Below are 22693 nucleotides of genomic sequence, written 5' to 3' on the forward strand. Positions count from 1 at the left end.
TTTCTTTCTTTCTTTCTTTCTTTCTTTCTTTCTTTCTTTCTTTCTTTCTTTTATTTTTGGCTGGGAAAGATGGAGGTGATAGGGGCAAGCAAGTAGCTTTTCAAAGAAGAGAAGTGTGATTGTGGTAGGGAATTACACCTAAATTAAATACACTAAATGAATATTAAGAAAAATAATTTAGAGTTAATAAGAAAAATTATGCTCACATTTTGACAAAAGTGGGACAGGTTTGCAATAGGAGAGTGATGGCTAATTTCTTAGAGGAGACTGATAATCATTTTATTTTGTATTCATTCTGTAAATCTGCTCTAAAAAGTGTATTTTTGTATTATATTTACCTCACTTTTGTTATTTTTCCATAGTTCGTCTTTCTATAAACTATAGCTATAGAGAGATTTTATTTTACTTGTGAAGCTAAGTTACATACTCAGGATTGCCAGACCGCTTAGCCATCGCTGTCAAATGCTTGGCACTTGTGATTATAAAGCTAGAGCTGTAAGGGATCTCAGAGGCTATCTAATCCGACCCTCTCATTTTACAGATGAAGAAACTGAGGTTCAGAGAATTTAAGGAACTTGCCCAGAGTCCTCTAGGGTGGTAATCATCTAGAGGTGGGATTTGGACTGAGGCTTTCTGACTCTTCAGCCTGTGAGCCTTTTCATGGTACCTTATTACTTCCTACCTGGTTGCCACAAAATCTGAGGGCTGAGGTAACTTTTTTTAGTTGAGATTTTAAACAGCTAGTTAGGAATTACTTCAGAATTTCAGAAATTAAAAAAAAATAATAATGGGGAGAGGATTCTGGGAAGATGGTGGAGTATGTCAGAAAATTCCAAGGTCTCAAGAGTCTCCCCCCACAAAAAAAAGAGATAAAATAGTGTCTCAGAGTGAACATAGAGTGGTGAAAATAAATTAAGAGTAGGAACAGGGGTCTGTCCTTCTGGGACAGATGGAGAAGATCTGAAGAAGAATCCCAGGACTAGGTTTGGTCTCTGTGAAGAGTAAACACTCCCAGGCTAAGGACCCCTTAAACAAGAGGCGAACCTTGGGGTCAGCTGTGTTGGGAGGCTGCCTCGGCCCCAGCCATAGGAACTTTTACTCCTGGGACAGTGAGGGGTCTTGGGCATCAGAGCCAGGGAAGACTGAGGGAAACTCTGCTGACGAGGAACGCCAGACCCAGTGTGCTGCAGTAATAGGCAGAGTGAGAAGGAACCAGTGCCTGGTGAGTGCAGAAGTAGAAGGGTGGAGATGTTGCTGGCTATGGGCACTTACAAGAGGCTGGAGATCTTGGTCTAGGTTCCAAACCGGAGAGGAAAACTAAAGGAGCATCCAAGGCAAGATGCACAATCCCCCATGACCTAGGACTAGAGGTGATTACAAAAATTAAGGTACTACAAAAAATGCACAGGCAAAGGAGAATTTAACCATAGAGAATTACTATGGGAATAGAGAAGACTGGGTTTGTCTTCAGAAGAGAATACGGAAGTAAAGAAACCATCTTCTACCCCAAAGAGTGATGTCGAATGGTCACCTGCCAAAAAAGAATTCATAGAAGAACTTTAAAAAGACTTTAAAAATGAAATGAGAGAAATTGAGGAAACATCTCATAAGAAAACTGATCTGGAGAACAGATCAAGAAAACGTAAGAATAATCAGACTACCTGAAAGCTATAATCAAAAAAAAATTTTCATACAATAACACAAGAAATCATTAAAGAAAATTGTTCTGAAGCATTAGAACAAGAGAGTAAAATAGAAATAGAAAAAATCCACCAGAAAAAAAAACAACAAAACAGAAATAGATCACCACCTGAAAGAGATCCTATGAGGAAAACCCACAGGAATATTATAGTCAAATTTTGAAACCCCCAGCTCAAGGATTAAATATTACGCGCAACAAGAAAAAATAATTTAAATATGGTGGTACCACAATTAGAATCATACAAGACCTATCAGCGGCAACACTGAAAGACTACAGGTCTTGGAACATTACATATCGAAGAGCAAAAGAACTGGGTTTCTGGCCAAAAATATCATACCCAGCAAAGCTAAGCATAATCCTGAATGAAAAAAAATGGTATTTAATGAATTGTCAAACTTTTAGGACTTTGTTTACAAAAACATCGACAACAACAACAAACTTGAACTTAGAAGATTTGACAGACAAGAGCCAAGAGGAATATAAGGTACATACCAAAGACTAATTACAAGGGATTCAGTAAAGACAGGCTGTTAAGCTTTTATGTATGTAAAATGTAAAACGTATGTCTGTGATTGTTATTAGTAATTGGGTAGTTCATAAGAAAGATTGGAGTAGACCTGAATATGATGTAATTTTAAAAAGTTAAATTGTTTAAAAACAGCTAAAATGAGTAATTATCTTATACAAATGAGGTACGAGAGGAAGAACTGACACAGAAATTAGATGGGGGCGGAGGGCTATTAGTTCTGGTAACCTGCTTTCATCAGGAATGGGTTCAAGAGGGAACAACACATATATATCTAGAAGAGTATAAAAGTCTTCTAAATTCAGAAAGAAATAAAAGATTAAGGGAAAAGGGAGGATGACAGAGGATAAGGAAGGGATCTCTAGAGAGGAGGGTGAGGGAATAGGTTAAGGGGAGTATAGAAGGGTGTTTAGATTAGTGGGAATGGGGATAAGGGAGAGATCCTTGGGCTGGGTAAGTTAAGTAATAGGAAGGCAAGGTAGTGCGTGGAAGTGAAGCAGAGGAGTTAGGAGGGATGGGAAGTAAGAGATGCACACAAATATAAAACAAAGATCAGGAGTAGAATTTGTGAGGGAAAGAGTATGTTTACATTTGCATGCATGCGCATGTGTATATTTATATATGTGTATGTATATCTATATATAAAAATATCCACGCTTAATTGTAGCCTTCTGGGATGGGTATGGGGAGGAAGGGGGGAAAAAAGAACAAAGTAAAAAGCGCACAGCAGAAAACAAAAGAAAACTTACAAGAAAGCAAAGAAAGGATGAACAGCTCTAAACACAATATGCAATATTTATTACATAGGCTTTTTTGAAATGGAAATGTATTGCTATATATTTTGAATCCTCTCTTCTGCTGTGCACATGACATGTTTTTTTCTTTTCTTATTTTGCATTTATGTTTTAATATTTAAGTTTATATGTTTCTTTTTCTTATTGTGTATTTAAGTTTTAGAAAAAAATAGTGATTCTTAAAAGACTACAGATGACCTTTAGATTTGGTAAACAGGCAGTGGCTTAAGTAGAGTTTCTGGAGTGTGAATGTACGGAATATGACTATAAAGTAATGAGACTGATTTTCGTGTGTCAAGGAAATATTTGAGTGCCTATTACATATGAGGCATACTATATGCTATGGTGCTATGGGATACACAGAGATCTAAGATATGACATAGGGCTGTGCCCTGGAAAAGTTATCTATTAGGGGAGATCAGATCTATATATGCACAGTTATAATACAAGGGGATACAATAATAAGAGTGATGACAATGATGATGATAATAAGCTGGCATTTACGTAGCACTTTAAAGTTTGCAAAGCACTTTACGCTTATTTTCTCATATAATCCTAAAAACAACCTTGTGAGATAGATGTCATTATTATCCCAGTTTTACACATGAGGAAATCGAGGCAGAGAGAGTTTAAATGACTTGTCCAGGGTCACACAGCTTATAATTGTCTGAGGCAGGATTTGAACTTAGATCTCCCTGATTCTAAGTCCCATGATATGTCCATTGCATCAATTGGCTTCCTGTTTTGTTTTGTTTTGTTTTGTTTTCACTTACTTGTGAAAATAAATCTCATTAGTTCATGGTCATACTTTTAAATGGTATACACTAGGAATTTAGATATTATAGGAAGAAAGATTTTATAGTAGTAGTTGGAGTTTGTTATGAATATAGTGACTTTTAGTAAAAGTTATATAATCTGACTGTATTTGCAACCTGACGAAGAGACAGTGAATTCTATAGCTTGTTAAAAATAAAGACTAAATGAGTATTGTTGAGATTACCAAGAAAGAGAAAATATAGTAAATAAGCAGTTGAACAGAATTTTTAAAAATTAATTTATTTTTGTTACAAAAAGGCTGTAACAGCCATCCAAAATATATGCATTTACATAATTAAGAAATTCCTCAATACATCAAGCCCTAAAAAGGAGGTTCTGAATTCAAATCAACAAATAAGTTAAAAGGTATTAATTATGCATTTGAAGTGATTATTTCCTCCCATTGGGGTTATTTCTGCTTACTGGTTTCCCTGGTTTACTTTAGGTCCCAGCTAAAATCTCACCTTCTACAGAAAGCCTTCTTGATCCCCTTAATCTAGTGCCTTTCCTCTGTTGATTATTGTCAGTTTATCCCATCTATAACTTTTTTTGTACATAGTTACTAATATGCTGTCTTTCCCATAGACTGTGAGCTCCTTGAAAGCAGAGACTGTTATTTACCTTTCCTCCTATCCTTAGCACTTAGCATAGAAGATTAGCACACAGTAGGCACTTAATAAATGATTATTGACTATTAACACTACTGCTTAGCATATAGAGCCATTGAAACTATGGGCTTGATGCATCTTTTGTTGGGCACTGATAAGAGAATTCTTTAGAGGGGAAAAAAAACCCTCAACCATAGAATATATCCCCATTTCTTGCCAGCCATCTCAACAATTGTGTGCAGTGTAGCTTCCAAGTGAAAAGTGTGTGTCACTCAGTAAAAATTGCTAGAGAAGTAATTCAACGTTCACGACCCATTGATGTTGGGTGAATAATCTTATCTTTACATATGAATCACGTTTCGGTAGATTGAAATCAGTATGACATAGTAGAAAAAAATACTATATTGAGGTTCTAGTTCTGATTCTACCAGTAACTAACTTCATGATTTTAAATAAGTGATTAATATTTCTGGGCCTTGATTTCCCCATCTATAAAATGGATTAGTTTAGGTGATTGCTAAGATTACTTCCAGCCCTAAGATTCCAGGAGATACTTGAATGCTATACAGAATGTGTGTGTGTGTGTGTGTGTGTGTGTGTGTGTGTGTGTGTGTGTGTTCTTACATGCACGCAAAAGGGACAAAAAGTTTTTCCTTTTATGCAAGGTTTGAGAATATGTTTGGGATTGAATAATTTTTCACTTTACTCTTCAAAGAGTTTTAATTTTATTCTTCTTCTTAGCAGATGGAAACTGTTCCTAAAAATCTTGTATACTGTTTCTTTTTCCTCTTTTATTGTTTCCCACTTCCCATCTTTCCTTTCTAGGATCAGTCGTGGTACCTCCAGGCTGGGAGAGTTAAGGTAGGAGATCAAGATTGATATGGAATCAGGGAGGAAGAGGAGAAGAAAAACATTCCATAACTTGCCTTGAATTCAATATCTCTTGGCAGATTAAATGTGTTTCAGGGACAGATTAAGCTCCTAAATCTAAGTTTATTTAAAATTAGAAGGTAATGAAATGTTTTAGGAGATATCTTTTGTTTTCTGTAGGAAGAAGAAAGGCGCATGGCATCTATTGTTGCAAGAAAAGAGGAAGAGAAGAAGCGTGAAAGTCATAAGCAAACGCTGATCAAGGTCTTGTTTCTCTGTGATGCCCTTACATGCTTGGAAGACTTACCTAGCTGCTTCACTGCTATCTTTACAATTGCACTGTAATGAGCTTTGCTCTCTGACATTTAAAGAGAAGTTAGGATACATCTATGCATATTTATAGACAGTATTCCTTTATTCTCATTCTTTGTTCTTGAATGGCATGGAAACTGCTCACAGGCTTACAAACACACTTCCTCTTATCACTAACGTGGTTCACGCATAGCCTCTGAATCTGTACCATTTCACAGGCCAGTAGTAACTACCTCTTACCCCAGAATCTGTTCTCTACTCATCCACAACTGAAGATTCACGTACTCAGACCTAGAACAGAATTTGTTCTCAGGAGTCTCATTCTATTATCTTTCTTTCTACTCTGAGTATGGAGTAAGTTAGAGGGAGCCGCACTCAGATGCCTTTCTTCCTCCATAAGCCTTACTATTCTAAGCCTGTTTTTCTAGCATGGTATAATTGATCTATGCTCTATGTACTCTCTTCTGATCTCTTTTGTTCATTTAGTAACAGCTCTGTCTCTCCCTTCCCTGTCTTCTTTCACCTGGGGTTCTCAGCCCTAACAAGGAGCTTGTAAAAGTTTTGAGTAATTCAGGAATTTAAATTTTTAAAAGTATCTTAAACTATCATCTTGAGAACTACTTAAAAAGCACTTTGTTTTCAACTTTTTTCCTGTCAGGAACTGTAACAAAAATTATAAGACAGAATCCTTCTGACTTCATTGTTTTGTTACACAGAATTTCATAGCTGTTAAGAACAAAGTAATAAGTTCTTCCTTTAAAATTAAACACAGGTCTTTGCTTAACACATTTACTAGTGTTTGAATTTTTCCCTGGGTATTACTATACTAAAGAGGGATTTCCATATTGAAGTACTCTAACCCAAAACTTAATTATCTTGGAGCATAAATACTATTTGTGACAGATTGAACTCTTGTCCATAGCCTCTCTCAGAATTTCCTGAGGTATAGGAGTTTATTATGTACAATAGTCCTGCTGGTGTTTTATGCCACTTGGCTAACAACTTAAAGGATAATTCTTTAATTAAATTCAATTTAATAAATACATATTAACTAACATGTATTCAGAACATTGTATTAGGTTCTAAAGAATAATAGTAACCATAACAATAATATTAGCTATTGGAGTAGATTAGTCTCTGTCCTCACAGAGCTTGCAACCTTGTAATTGATTAAATTAATTCATTTAAGAAGCATTTTGAGTGTCTAGTGTGTGCCAGGCACTGTTAGAGGTAAAATCAATAGAGTCTTTGCCCTCAGTGAGCTTACATAACCCTGAGGTTTTTCCCTTTCCAGTTTTATTTTTTTTTTTAAAATAAAGGGGCCATCCCTTGGCTCACTTCTTAAAGAGGCCTTTTCACTGAATGAGCATTGCCTCACTCAGAGTGAGAACCTGAAAAGACCTTAGCTTAAAAGGGCCAGGGTCTCCCATTGCATCCTGAGCCTTCTCCAGTCATCCTGATGAACATCTGGCCACTGGACCCAGATGGCTCTGGAGGAGAAAGTGAGGCTGGTTACCTTGCACAGCCCTGCCTCACTCAAATCAAAGTCAGTTGCATTTCATGTCATCATCTCCCTGATGTCATGATCCTCTTTGAGGACAAAGGGCAAACACAACAAAGACAACATTCTACAAAGGGAAACAAATGTATATAGATAAGTCATATATAATATACATGAAGTAAATACAGTATCATTTGGACAGTGAGGGGACAAGCACCAATAACTGGGGAGGAAGGGGATCAGGAAAGGCGTTTGGGGTAGGAGATGACAGTTTGGGAGCCAGCAGATCAATTGTTTTTTGTCGTGTGTAGTAGAACTCAGCAGGGTTGGATAATTGTCCCAAATCCTCACATAGCTATAGTAGACAAGACTTCCTGTTATACTGCCATTCTCCCAGGAGGAGGCTCCAGAGGTTACAGATCTCTAATAAACAGTTTGCTCAGCTCTCTCCACAGATAATTTATCCTTTTGAATTGAGGATTATACTTTGTGACCAGTTCTTGTAAAATACGTTTGTGAAACTTTAATTATTGTCACTCCCCACACATATTTGTCTGCCTTAGAAACAGTATCTTTTGTCACTAAGTCTCATCAGTAATTGATGTTTCAGATTCCAAAAGAGTACCTTAACCTTGGTTACTGAAAAAGGCTCATTTAACTCTTTAAATTTAGACTCAGCTGAGATGGAGTTAAGTGGAGCCTAAATCTCATAGACCCATTAGTTATCAGACCTAGAAAGAAACTTGGAGGCCACTTTTTCCATCCTCTGCATTTTATATATGAAGCAACAGAGATCCAAAGTTAGTGTCAGAACAGGAACATAGTTCTTGTAACTTTTAGTGCAGTCTTTCAGCCAGGTTATTGAAATTTAACTTCCCTTAGGGAGACTGACTGTTTCTTTTAGAGCAGTGGGCTCTTGTTTCTTGATTTAGTCTTGGCAACTAGGAAGGGGCGGGGCCTTCAGTCCTTCCAGGCATACCTTGGCCTCAAGCTTTTTCCCTCCCTTCCCCAAAAGTTTAAGTTGGTTGGATGAGCAAACTGTGAGAAAAGTCCTGGGGATTGGAGAAGCAGAGGAAAGCAGAGTTTTATGGATTGACTCCATTACCTACCTTGTTCATTCAAAATTGGCAAATTTCTTCTACATATATAAAAGTACAAAAAAAATTGCTTATACCTTAGAGCTCCATTAATTTATTTTAAAAACAGGTTATTTCCCATTTACGTATAGTTTTGTTATTCAGCTATTGCATTTATACCATCATTTTCAAGGATAATTATCTACCTCTATAATTACTAGAAAATATTGGCACGCTAATTCTTTTTTCACAAAGTATCATAGGAAGGCTTATCCTTTCTGTCTGCTATATTTTGCTGCAAATGTTGCAAATAAAAACATAAATGGTTTCTTGTTACATGTACTTTTTTTGTAGGAGAAGAAAAGATTAACAATTTGCAATGTAGCTCGCAAGTGGGATATGCAGCAGAATCGTGTGGCTGGTGGTCCTTCTTCAAGTCAAGATGGAAAAGACTCTGATGTACCATCTCAAGATGCCTGCCAAATGAATGGAAGTGGAACTTGTGTATATCCAGAGGAAACAGGGTAGGAGATACCTCTCAAAATATCTGATATTATCTAGAGTTGAACATTAGGGAAATATTTATTTCATGTTTAATTAAGCAGTCAGCCAGTTAGTAAGCATCTTTATAGAAGACTAGAAAAAAAAGTCATTTTTTAAAGTAGAGATTAGGAAGATGGGAAAATGGGAATAGGAAAAGGGAAGCTCTAATGGTAAGCTTGTTTTTGATGTTTCATTTCTTTCTCTTTTCACACTTCTCATTCACTAAACAACAGGCTACAGAATCAGAAATCCTTTGGTAGTCATCTGAGTCAAATAGGTAGTGATGGGGATTTTCTTTTTATTATTATTATTATTATTATTATTATTTATAATCATAACTATAGAATTCAAAAAGGGAAATCTACAGGCCAGTGCTTGGTCCAAGTGAGGAACAGATCACAGGAAAGATGGGGCTATAAACCTATTCTTTCAAAAAATGGTGTTCAAAAACAAATGTTTCATATTTTAATTAAAATTAAATGTTCATATTTGGAAAAATGTCCGTTTTCCAGAACAAAAGTGGAAGAATCATTAGGTAGTGAAATATAACTTATTTTTTAAAATTTCTCAGTAAATATTCCTAAAGTTTGCTTTTTAAAAGTTTTCAGTGCTTTTCCTTTGATGTCCTCTAAGATAACAAATAACAAATACGTTGAGATCACATTTGCAAGGTTAATGTTTATATAAATTTTATAAATTCAATATAATGCTTTATAAATTCAATATAATACTATATAAATTATATAAATTCAATATAATGCTACATAAATTCAATATAATGCTATATAAATTCAATATAATGTTTTATATAAATTCAAATATATTTCTTAAAATTATAAAAATTAGGAAATGTAAATGGCACATTATTACTTTGAGTTTTGACTTAAGTGAGAAATGTTAATTCAACATTTCTTAAGCAAATGTCTCAGTAAGTCAGACAATCTTTAAGCTTCTTATATCACTCTGAAGTATACAACCTCTTTTATTTGAGAGTTTGATCCAGAAATGCTCACAGAATGTATTTGGAATTGAATATAACCTCAAATAAGTTGTCGTTGCTGTACAGTCATTTCAGTTGTGTCGAGGCATGTGTGTGTGTGTGTGTGTGTGTGTGTGTGTTTACTATGTTGCTAGTTTCCTGCCCAGCAGCTGGCACGGCAGTACCTTGAAGGCAAGCATTATTATTATTATCATTATGATGATGACAAGAATGAGGTTGAGTCAGCAGGTGCTAGATTCTTGATAAGACTATTTATGAGACTCTCCCCTGACCTATAGGCACATTAGTGCTGGTGGTGGTAGGATCCTGGCTATTCAGAGGTTCAGAGACAGATTCATGACATAACCAGTCAACAAATGCAAGTTAGAGAGAAGAGTAGTTGAAACTAATAAAATGGTCAAAGTGTATTTTGAATGCTACTAACATATTGAAGTATATCGACAACAATGAAAATGATTGTAGGGCAAGAAAATGACTTAGGAAAAGATAACATACCTTTGATTGCTTGCAGTTAACTCCCAACTTACAAACGGAATATTTCTCAAAATTTGACTTACTTGTCACTTACTGGGAACTCCTTTTTCCTGTAGAAATAACATGAACCCATGGTTATATTCCTAAGTTAACTTCCAAAGGACTATTTCACCCATACATATACCTTAGTACTTCAAAGATCTATGATTTCATGACTATGGGTACTTCATCTGCTGATGCAGATAGCAGCCCTACGATGACTTAATAGATTGTCTTTGAGAGTAATTGTTGTCAAAGAATTCATTGCCCTGTGATTAACCTGATAATAAACTTCTCAATTTATATAAGATGACCTTTGGACCACAGATACATATTCCATCATGGGACCCAATACAATATTGGGACCACATTATATACATTTATAATAGAAAACAGTAGAAAGCAGTGCTATTACAATGTTAATAGTTAAACAAGTAAGAATAATGACACTGAATAAGAAATATTCAAAAACTTTTAATTATAATATTGAGAAAAAATTTTAATTGAAGGAAGATGAGGAAGTAAGTAGAGATTTCTATGGAGGAAGGGCTTAAAGAACTTTAAAGGTTGATAAAACTTGTTCTTTCCAAGGTACTTTCCTTAAAAAATATTTTCTAGGGAAGTTTAGAATACTGCTTTAAAATTTTTTTTCTTATTGTGTAGAGGAATCTGTGATGGTTCAAGAGACTGTGGCAGACCTTAAAGAAATGAGATTTTACTCCTTATAATAAGGTTCCATGGCCCCTCAATTATCCAAAAGGCTTCACATACTTTTTTACTGTTATGAATATTTTGAATGGGAACATCTGAGCACACTCCTCTTCTGCAGTCTTTTGTATCTCCAGTTGCCTTAGGTCATCACTAGCTCCTTTACATCATCTCTTTCCAGTTTAAGATTTAGTTATTTTCTCATATCACTTATTTTTTCAGTGACATTCTTCAGGTTTGTCAAATTCTTTAAAATCATTTATAGCTTAGGGTTAAATTTTTTCCCCCAAACCCCATTCATATTTATGTATGCTATACTTCATCCCAAGAGTTGCAGTATTCTTCTCTGAATTTGTTGTAATCCCTCAAAAAGTATTTGCAACTTCTTCCCCTTCTTTAATTTTTTGTAATCCCAGAACTTAGCACAGTGCCCGGCATATTAAATGCTTAATACATGCTTGTTAACCTAACTGATTAACCAGATAAAAGTGCTATAACCTAAATAACTTTATAATTCTTTGGCCTATTAATTGCACCAAGGAACCTCTACTCTGCCACTAACTATGTGTGTAACCCTGGTATTTTATTTAGCCTCTATGGATCTCTGTCTGTGAAATGAAGGGATTGGAAAAGGTGAGCTATCATTGAGTTATATGACTTAGAGCTGAGAGTACCATTAGAAATAATCTAGGCTGTATTATCAGAGAGTAAACTTTAAAAGGTTCTAGCATATGGAAAGACTTCAGAATCAGGACAAGAGACCCCAATCCAGGGACCAACCTAGGTAAGATACAAGGAGTTATTACTAGAAGATTGACTATCATATGAGGAAATTTATTTGCCATAGCATCTCATGAAAGCATCTTCTGACTTGTAGAGAGTCTGTAGTTTGCATTAGTGAAAGAAGTAGTCACACTGATAAAATTATGTCTATTTAGAAATGTTTTTATTGATATCTGTTTTTTCTCTGCATCACCACAGTTATCTCTAGTGTTCTTCCTCATTCACTTCCCAGGCACTGTGACTGCTAGGGATGCAAAAAGAGGCAAAAGACGAAAGAACCCACATGTAATGGGGAGACAACAAGCAAACAAATATGTACAAGCATGCTATATACAGGGTAAATAGGAAATAATTAAGGGAGAGCTAGGAAAAGCTTCCTGTAGAAGATGGAATTTTAGTTGTTACTGGAAGGAATGCAGGGAACAGAGGCAAAAATGACTAAAGAAAACATTTCAGACATAGGAGTGTAGGGGTACAGGCCTGGTAGTGGTATTGCTGGGTCAAAAGTTAACCAGGTGGGGCAGCTAAGTGGCATAGTAGATAGAGCACCGGCCCTCCAGTCAGGAGGTCCTGAGTTCAAATTCAGCCTGAAACACATAACATTCACTAGCTGTGTGACTGTAGGCAAATACTTAGCCCCAATTGCCTCACAAAAAAAAAAAAAAAAGTAACTAGATCAACTTAAGCTTAAATTCCCCAAAGTATTCCATTGAAATAAAAGTGTTAAGGCAGTTTTAAAAAATAGCTTTAAATGTAGGTATAGCTTTGTCTTTCTTTGAGATATTTTGTCAAAGCTATTTTTTTTTCTCAAAGATGTTTCTCAGTTATTTTCTAGTAGAATACAGTTGGGTTGACATTAAACACGTTATTGAATATATGTTACTAGTTATAACAAATAACTCAAGAAAAATCAGTTGCTGCCTTTTCTCTAGCACCAGTAGTTTCAAGTCATCTTAATGCATGCAAGTTTTTCTTAGTTTTAGAGCTATTAAACCAGTCATGACTTGCCACAAATAATTCAATGACATTAGCATTTTCACCTTATTTCTTTTTTAATTTTCATAAAGACTAAAGCCTTCTTTTGAATCAACATGTTAATAGGTACTTTGTAAAACTAAGGCTAGTCTTCAATCCAAAATATTAACAGTTTCTCTGAATGAGAAATAATACTTTTAAAAATGTCATGGTTTGTTATGATTGACTCCATAGATAGAGATACTTTCATACATTCTAAAATATTATTCTTTGCTGATTATCACAATCATAGTTATTAAAACCATGCACATACCAGTCTGAAATGGCATAGATCCTTTCTCTGAAATATATATTAGGTCTATTTCACTTCAAAACATATGATTTTCCTTTCTCTTGTGAATTTATTGCCAAATTTAATAAGATGTAATTTAATCACGTGTGTGTGTGTGTGTGTGTGTGTGTGTGTGTGTGTGTGTGTGTACAGAGAGAGAGAGCAAGAGAGTGAGAGAGAGAGAGGGAGAGGGAGATAGTCTTGCGTGTGGGTTCAAAAATTCTACTACATAATTCAGGATGGGAAATTGTTACTAGACAATAGTTCATGGAAAAAGACTTCTTGAGGACTTTATTAGATTACAAACACAATATGTGTCAGAAGTATGATACGGTACCCCTAAATGCTTCTCTCTTCTTAGCCTGCGTTATTCAAAATGTGGGGAGTTAATAATCCCACTGCAGTTTGTACTGATCATAGCATACTTGGAATTTTGTGTTCAGTTCTGATTGCCTCTTATCAAGAACATCCAGAGGAGAGTGACCAGAATGGTAAAAGGGCTTGGAAAGCATTCTCTATGAGGTTAGATTGGAGGAACTGGGGGTGTTTAACTTGAAAAACAGAAGACAATAGTACCTCATAGCCATCTTTAGGTTTTTGAAGGGCTGTTACATAGAAGAAAAATTAAATTCATTCTGCTTGATTTCAAAAGATAGGATGAGAAAAAAATGTATGGAATTTAGTAAAAGATTCTGGCTTAGTCTGAGGAGGGGAGCTTTGCAAAAGTAGAATGGGTTTCTTTTTGAAGTAATAACCTCACTAGCAATGGAGGTCTTCATGTAAGCTTAGATGGAGGCTGGATGTCTACTTGCTATATATGTTATAGCAGAAATTCCTGTTCAGATCTAGGGAGAACTAGATTGTGTCCTCACACTAGTTTTCAGTCCTTGAACTTACACTATCCTCACAGATTTTCAAGTTGTCAGGGCTCTGTAATTGATGGACTTAAAGTCAGGTTCTGGGCATAGAGACTACAACAGGAGTTACATCTTCAGGACATAACCTACGGTGTCCTGTCATGACCAACCTCGCCTTAAGTTCTTACTCGTATTGTAGAACTAGGAGAATCACCCATTATCTATTCCTACAAACATAGATAAGTTTTATGGGAACTCAGGAGGGGTCAAGAGTTAGGGAGAGTATGACCCCAAAATGAGTGAGAAAATGAGGGATAGAGAGTTCCATAGCAAGGAATTAGGCCCTCAGACTAAGATAAAGGGCTCTAGTACTTACGTCTCTTGTTCACAGAAGAACCTGGGTGCTGCCTAATTGAGTTGAGCAAAGTAGAGATGAAAATGGAGTGATCCATGCTACTATAGATCAGCTACCCATTGTCTGTGATCCTCTCAAGTACAACACAACACAGCTGGAGGATCCGCATTGCCTGTAAGAGATGCTGCTGCTCAGGTCCCACCTTAGGATCTGGCTATTTTTTTCATCATACTGGTACGTAGCCCTCAGACCTAGGAGTTCTGGGACCACTGCCTTTTCTGCCACCACCAGTTTGGTCTTTGCCTTCACAGATAACCATGAGTTCAGCTATACCATTGTTCTTACTATACTGTTGCCATTACTTAGGTGAGAAATCCCAAGGAGGCGATCTTTTGCCATGGTGGCAATTCATGTGTAAGCTGGATGGTTATAGCTCAAGGGCTGCCTTAATTAATTTTGTAGGAAGACCTAGATGTGAAAGTCATATAGTCAGTTATATAGACAGAGAACCTGGCTTTGAATCCCAGCTCTACCACTTACTACCTGTGTGATCTTGGACAGTTTTTAAAAAGTTTGGGACATTTGGAAGAGGTATGGGTTTTGGGAGAAAGATAGTGAATTCTGTTTTGGACATGCTGAGTTTAAAGAGCATGCAGTTTGAAGCATATGGTTTGGAGTATACGGTATGAAATGTCTAATTAGCAGTTGGTGCTATGAGACTAGAGTTCAGGAGAAGAGATTAAGATTGAATATGTAGAATCCATGTGAGCTGATGATACCATGAAGTGAGATTATACAGAGAGAAACAAGAATGGGGGTTTGGGAGCCCTTACATATAGCCTTGTGGGACACCCATAGTTAGTATATATGACAGGAATGAAGAAGGCTTTTATCAAGTACTTCTTATGTGCTTATGGGCACGGCATAGATGAAGATAATGTAAAAGAGATGGAAGAGTGGTCAGACAGGAGGAAAACCAAGAAAGTGTCATGAAAACCTAGAAAGGAGAGAGACACAATAGTGTCAGATACTGCAGAGAAGTCAAGAAGAATCAGGACTGAGGAAAATCCATAGGATCTGACAAGAAATATTAAAAACTTTACAGAGAGTAGTTGCAATTAAATGATTAGGACTGAGAGGAAAATAAGTAGAGGTGCCAAGAGTTGATGGCTTTTTAAGGGAATTTAGCTGAAGAGAGAAAAGAGAGATAGGATGATGGCTAGCAGGGGATCTCAAGAGGGCTTTTTAGAGATTGGGAAGATGGGCATGCGTATAGGCAGCAGGGAAGGAATCAATAGAGAGAGATTTTAGAATAGAGGGTGTGAGGATAAGTAGCAATAGAAATCTGTTGGAGAAGATGGGAGTGAATGAGATCAAGTGTGTATTTAGAAAGGTTGGCCTTAGCAAGGAAAAAAGGGCCACCTCTTCATTACAGACTGGAGTAAAGAAGAATGTTGGATGAGTTAAAAGTTAAAAAAACAAATGAAAATATTATCATTTTCTAGGTAAATATGTCTAGGAATTAATATAATATAAGATGATTTTGGAAGATCTGAGGAATGTAGAATAGCACAATATTTTGTAAACTCTTCTGATTTATCTTTATCATTGTAAAGATATTCAGGGGGTTAATTTAAACAGAATCTCTGTATTTGATTTTGCATTTTTGCATAGAGGTACCTGGCAAAGTGTTTACATAGCTGTAGACTTTCTTGCTTCCAGTTATTTTGTATTGGTACTCTAGTGCTTGTCATTTTGAAAAATTTTATTTTTCTTTTTCATTTTTTTTTCAGGTAGGCAGTGGTGTTGATTCATTTTTCTAGTCATTTCATTAAATGAATCCCAAACAATATCCTGAGGACCCTATAAGAAATTATTATGGAAACAGTTGATAATTGTTCTTTTAAGTTTTGTTATTGGTATGTGTTACTGTTATAAAATTAGTTTCTTATCTTTTACAGTTCAAAAGGCATATGGGAAACTTAATTATATTCTCAATGTATTATTGATACTATCTAAGTGGATATATGAGTTCAAACTGGACCTTTATGTCCAGCCATAAAAGGGACAGTTAGGTGGCACAGTGGATAAAGTACTAGGTCTTGAGTCAGGAAGACTCATCTTTCTGAGTTAAAATCCGGCCTCACACATGTACTAGCTGTGTGACCCTCAGCAAGTCACTGAACCCTTTTGCCTCAGTTTCCTCATCTGTAAAATGAGCTGGAGAAGGAAATGGCAAACCACTGTAGTACCTTTGTCAAGAAAACTCCAAATGGGGTCAAAAAGAGTCGGACATGACCAAAACAACTGAACAACAACAACAAAGTACGTCTCTCATCAGTATGTCGCTGTTTGGGACTTCAACAAAGGTCTCCCTGGTTTCCAGCTTCTTCTCTTGCTCAAACAGATGAAATTATGGAATAATCCAGTCTTTAGTAAGAGGTACGTGTATGAATAAAAGATATCATTTCATAAAAATTAGATTATATCTTTGAGATGCATATGTTTATTGTGTAGACATTCACAAACCCAGCTCAATATCTTCCTTAAAAGTTACGCTAGTAGTTTTCCCTCATTTTTATATTCATTATTATGTTAAGATTTTCATCAATTATCTGGGTCAGAATTTTAAGTAATTTTCAAATGATTCATAATCATTTTGGTTGACTGCCTTTGTTGACTAGCAAATAATCTATAGTTATAAGACTTTAGGACTGTAGGATTTGGAGCCTGAATCATCTTGGAGACTGGAGATCATCTTGTCCAATTCCACCATTTTACGGATGAGGAAATTGAATCCCAGAAAAATAAAAGGACTTGCTTAAGGTCACACAGCTAGAAAGTAGCACAGATGGAGTCAAACTTGGATCCTCAGACTTTAAATCCAGTGCATTTTCCACGGTGATTAAAAAAAAAATTATGATCTTGTAGGTTTTTTAAGATCATTTTTCATCTATATAGATACTAGGTGAGGTTTATACCTGAGTTGTTTTTGTCTATAAGGAATGTCTTCTTTTTAAAAAAAAAAAGCTCAGTAACATCATTTTAACAAAACAATTCACCTTTTCTTCAAATTATGGAAGATGAGTACTTTGGGGGCAATAATATCTTAAAGATCTTCAGTACCTCTTGGAAGTAGGGCACTATGTCCAACCACTGGGTTGTGTTCAGGCTTTTATCAGGAATGCTTTAGGTATGGATCTTTCAGAGCTATTCCTCTCTAAAATTTTTCCCAGGAATTACTAGGAAGTCTTAGGGACAAGACATTTTGTATACTGATTGTCTTGTAATCTCTTTACCTGGTCCTCTCAACTTCAGTCTGTACATCTGCCTCGCATCTCCCTGGGCCTTTTGAGAGGTGGGAATGAACGAAATTTTAAAATTGGGAGGGAGGAAGAGAAACACTGATTTGTAATCTTTCACTATCCTTATCCAGAATGGACAAATTCCTACTTTTCCCACTTCCTGATATAATATAACTTAGAAAATTTTTGGTTTAATCTATCTGAGCCTTAGATTTTTTAAAAAATAGGAATAACATAATACTCATAAGGCTGTAGTAATGATCAAGTGAAATAGGATCAGAGTATGGTATGTCTGGAGTTGGAAGGAACCTCAGAGGCTACCTAATCCATCACTGTTATTTTACAGATGAGGAAACTGAGGCTCATGGTGGTGAAATGACTTGCCCAAAATCATAAAGAGATGGAGTTTGCACCCAGGTCCTTTACTTGCAGAGCACAAAGTAGACCACAAAGCAGTATTTTAAGTGTCAACTCTTGTTATTTTATTTGATCAAACAGCTATGTAAAATACCAATAATTTGACTGCAAAAAATTATTTTTAGTATTATTACTTCTATGCTATTGTGTAACCCTTTCCCCATTATAAGCAGGGAACATTGGGCGAAAAATTATTCTGTCATAAATCAAGTAAATGTTTATTCTGATATCTTGGTTATTTCCACATTTTCTGCTTTTCTTTTCCCAGTGTGGGGCATAGTGCTTGGCATATAATAGACACCTCAATGCTTATTGATTGATTGGTTGGCTGATTGTTTGAAGACAAAGGCAATGATACATGATTAAGGGCTTTAACTTTGGATTGTCCTGTTTAGATCTCTTTGTCTTTATCTTGAGATTGAATGTACAGAAACATTTTAGTTATCCTCTGTAGTGGATAACATAAACTAGATAAGTGAAATTTGGTTAACCTTTTAAGCACTAACACTTTAGACATGCTTGACGAATTTTATGAAAATCTTTCTAAGATTACATAATTTCTTTCCTTAGTAATCAGAATTTAGTATAAATAATTAATTCTTGATAACTCAGGGTCATTTTTATGACCTTAAACTGTAATATTGTACCACAATATTGTGAAGTATTCTGAGATTATTGAGTTGTTGTTTCTTGATGGTTCTTGTTTCATCAACAACGCTTGTTGTTGGTTTGGCTTCCTTTTCTCTTTTCCCATTGACTTTTTCTCTGATAACACTGTTACCACTTTCTTCTGATTTCATGATGCATCATTTTACTGTCCTTGCTGTTTTTCATCATTTTGCCATTGCTTTTGTTCTCCAGCTCTTTTCTTCTTTGTCGATTATAAGTTCCATGACGACAGGAACTAAATCTTTATCTCCGTAGCTCCCCCAGTACAGTTTCAAAAGATTTATTGAAGGGGAGCGGGGGCAGAGCCAAGACGGCAGAGTGAAAGCAGTGACTTGCTTGAGCTCTCCCCCAAACCCCTCCAAATACCTGTAAAAAATGACTACTCTAAATAAATTCTAGAGCAGCAGAACCCACAACAAGGCAGAGTGAGACAAACTTCCAGCCCACGACAACCTGGATGGTTGATTGGAAAGATCTGTTGCACCAGTCTGGGAGAGGAGCACAGTTCAATGTGGGCCCCTACAGGGAAAGACCAGGCCTCAGCAAACCTGGAGCAGGCCTCAGGGGACTGAATCACAGGCAACTGTGGCAGTTTCCAGACTTCTCAACCCACAAAGGAAGTCCAAAAGCTCACTGAAGAAAATACTTCCTTAAAAGTTAAAATGGAGCAAATGGAAGCTAATGACTTTGTGAGAAATCAAGAAATTGTAAAACACAACCTAAAGAATGAAAAAATAGAAGACAATGTGAAATATCTCACTGGAAAAACAACTGACCTGGAAAATAGATCTAGGAGAGATCATTTAAAAATTATTGGACTACCTGAAAGCCATGATCAAAAAAAGAGCCTAGATATCATCTTTCAAGAAATTATCAAGGTCTGTGAGGGTAAAAGCAAAAATGTATGGGAGAAACCAAAAGAAGAAGAAACACTTAAAAAAATTTTGCAAATGAAAAAAACAGAAAGAAGGATAAAATTCAATAAATCTCCTTTAATTTAATTTTTTTCTTTAATTAATTATTTTTAATTTTCAACATTCATTTCCACAAGATTTTGAGTTCTAAATTTTCTCCCCATCTTGCCCCTCCCCCACCCTAAGATGGCGTGCATTCTGAGTACCCCTTCCTCTAATCAGCCCTCCCTTCTATCACTGTTCCCCTCTTCTCTTATCCTCTTCCCTTTCTATTTTCCTACAGGGAAGGATAGATTTCTATACCGCATTGCTTATATATCTTATTTCCCAGTTGCATGTGAAAACAATTTTTAACATTTGTTTTTAAAACTTTGAGCTCCAAATTCTCTCTATTCCTCCCCACCCACTCTCATTGAGATGGCAAGTGACTTGATACAGTTTATACATGTGTAGTCATGCAAAACACTTCCATAGTAGTCATGTTGTGAAAAACTAACTATATTTCCCTTCATCCTATCCCACCCCCCCCATTTATTCTATTGTCTCTTTTGACCCTGTCCCTCCTCAAAAGTGTTTGCTTCTGATTACCCCCTCCCCCTCATCTGCCCTGTCTTCTATCATTCCCCTCTCTCTTTTCCTGCAGGGTAAGATAGATTTCCATACCCAATTGAGTGTGTATGTTATTCCCTCCTTAAGCCAAATCCTATGAGAATAAGATTCACTCATTCCCTCTCACCTTCTCCAACTTCCTCTCCACTGTAAAAGCTTTTTCTTGCCTGTTTTATGTGAGATAATTTACCCCATTCTACCTTTCCCTTTCTCTTTCTCCCAGTGTAATCTTCTATCACCCCTTAATTTTATTTTTTAGATATCATCCCTTCATCTTCAACTCACTGTGTGCCCTCTATCTGTGTATCTATATATGTATTTTTTTTTTCCTTCCAACTGCCCTAATACTGGCAAAGGTCTCATGAGTTACAAATATCTTCTTTCCATGTAGGAATTTAAACAGTTCATCTTTAATAAGTCCCTTATGATTTCTCTTTCCTGTTTACCTTTCATGTTTCTCTTCAGTCTTGTATTTGAAAGTCAAATTTTCTATTCAGCTCTACTCTTTTCATCAAGAATGCCTGAATAGTTCTCTATTTCACTAAATGTCCATTTTTCCCCCTGAAGGATTATACTCAGTTTTTCGGGGTAGGTGATTCTTGGCTGTAATCCTATCTTCTTTGCCCTCCAGAATATCATATTCCAAGCCCTTCAGTCCCTCAGTGTAAAAGCTGCTAAATCTTGTGTTATTCTGATTGTGTTTCCACAATACTTGAATTGTTTCTTTCTGGCTGCTTGCAATATTTTCTCTTTGACCTGGGAACTCTGGAATTTGGCTGTAATATTCCTAGGGGTTTTCCTTTGGGGATCTCTTTCAGGAGGTGATCATAGGATTCTTTCCATTTCTATTTTAACCCTCAGGTTCTAGAATATCAGAGCAGTTTTCCTTGAAGTGTCAGACAGGAAGCCTGTGGGCTGCATTGCAGCTTGTGGCCCAAATTAGATTAAAATACATTTGGGAAATATTTAACAAAATAAATAAAAATATAATAGGACATTTTTGTTGTTTAGTCATTCGTTAAGGTTCAACTCTTCAGGACTCCATGGACCCATAGCACACTAATGCTGTCCATAGGGTTTTCTTGTCAAAGATACTGGAGTAGTTTGCCATTTCCTTCTTCAGTGGATTAAGGCAAACAGAGATTAAATGACATGCCCAGGGTCACACAACTAGTAAATGTCTGAGGTCAGTTTTGAACTCAGGTCTTCCTGATTCCAGGCCCAGCACTCTATCCATTGAGCCACCTAGATGCCTCTATACTAGAACATAGATAATGTTAATATGTGATTTTCCAAGTCAATATTTGGCCTGCAGGGATCTTTATGTACAATTTAATGGCCTCATTTCTATTTGAGTTTGACATTACTGCTCTAGTTCTACCTCTTCATTAACAATGAAATTACAGCCTAGTGAGATTAAGTTACTTGCCTGAGGTCACACCACATTTTTCATCCTTTTTTCCTCTCTTCCTTTTTTCCTGTGGTGCTTATGTCCAAAGACTTCTTCAATTCTTCTGCAGTCCTTACAAAAAAATGAATGTACTAAATACCTGAGTATTGGATACTTAGGTTACCTTACATTTGTGTAGATCTTTAAGAGGAACATACACATTTAGATTAGGTATAATGAAAAATTGGAGGCCAGCCTTCATTATAATTATTTCCACAAATGGCTGACTAGGAGGCTAGAGCTCAATGGAGAAGGTCAATCAGTCAACAAGGATTTATTAAACACTTACTATGTGCCAGGAATGGTTTGGTTTTTTTTTTAGACAGAAATGCAAGTAGTGATAGCACATGGCTGTTAATTCTGATATTTAGCAAATATTACTCTCGATTGTGTTGAACAACGATGAATCTTAATGAATGACTAAGAAATTCCTTAGGAGTAAGGATTTTTAAATATTAGAATGTATTCATGAAAGAGGTTATGTGCTTTAAGATATGTGGAAATTTAAAAAATTGAACCATCACATATATCTATAGTATTTTAAGTATGAGCCTTCATATGAAAGTAGGAAAGAAAAATTAGATGACCCTTCAAATTCCCATAGTTTTAACTCTCCTCCACTTTATACATGTACATTTACAGTTCTTAGTGTTTTCAAAGTGCCAAAAAAGTGGCTAATTCTTGCTTGCCTTTGCCTAAGGATGATACTTAGCATATGGGTGTGAAACTCCATGCTTTGAAACAAGCAGCCACAGAGAAATTATTGGCACAAAAAAGGAAAAAAAAATTCAAAAATACTTGTCTATCCCATTAATGGTTTCCCTATTCACTGTACTTGAGACAACTCTAATGTGAGAGATTGCGGGATTTTTTCCCTAGCCAGTTATGGGAAAGTACTTGGTGTAATGTTTTCTTTGCTTACATTGGATACAGGCTACGAGGTTGGTTTATTCTTGGTCATTTCCTGACTCTGAATACTGTGATTCCTTAGCCAAGACTACTATTATAAAATATAATGTATAAAATGAGTTTCCACACCTATGAATGTTGTAATAGAAA

The 22693-nt window shown here is 36.0% G+C and overlaps 1 protein-coding gene across 2 annotated transcripts in view; it reads left to right on the forward strand.

Moving 5' to 3' along the window:
* The window catches only part of LRRC49 (leucine rich repeat containing 49), a 201007-nt gene that overhangs the window by 137375 nt on the left and 40939 nt on the right, over positions 1 to 22693 (forward strand). For both annotated transcript variants that reach the window (XM_027851402.1, XM_027851401.1), the window contains 2 exons: positions 5497 to 5580; positions 8560 to 8729. In XM_027851402.1, coding sequence (XP_027707203.1) covers positions 5497 to 5580; positions 8560 to 8729 — 254 coding nt within the window. The remainder of the gene's footprint in view (positions 1 to 5496; positions 5581 to 8559; positions 8730 to 22693) is intronic.

Source organism: Vombatus ursinus, unplaced genomic scaffold, assembly GCF_900497805.2.
Source record: "Vombatus ursinus unplaced genomic scaffold, bare-nosed wombat genome assembly UNPS02009205.1, whole genome shotgun sequence".
Classification (NCBI taxonomy): Eukaryota; Metazoa; Chordata; class Mammalia; order Diprotodontia; family Vombatidae; genus Vombatus; species Vombatus ursinus.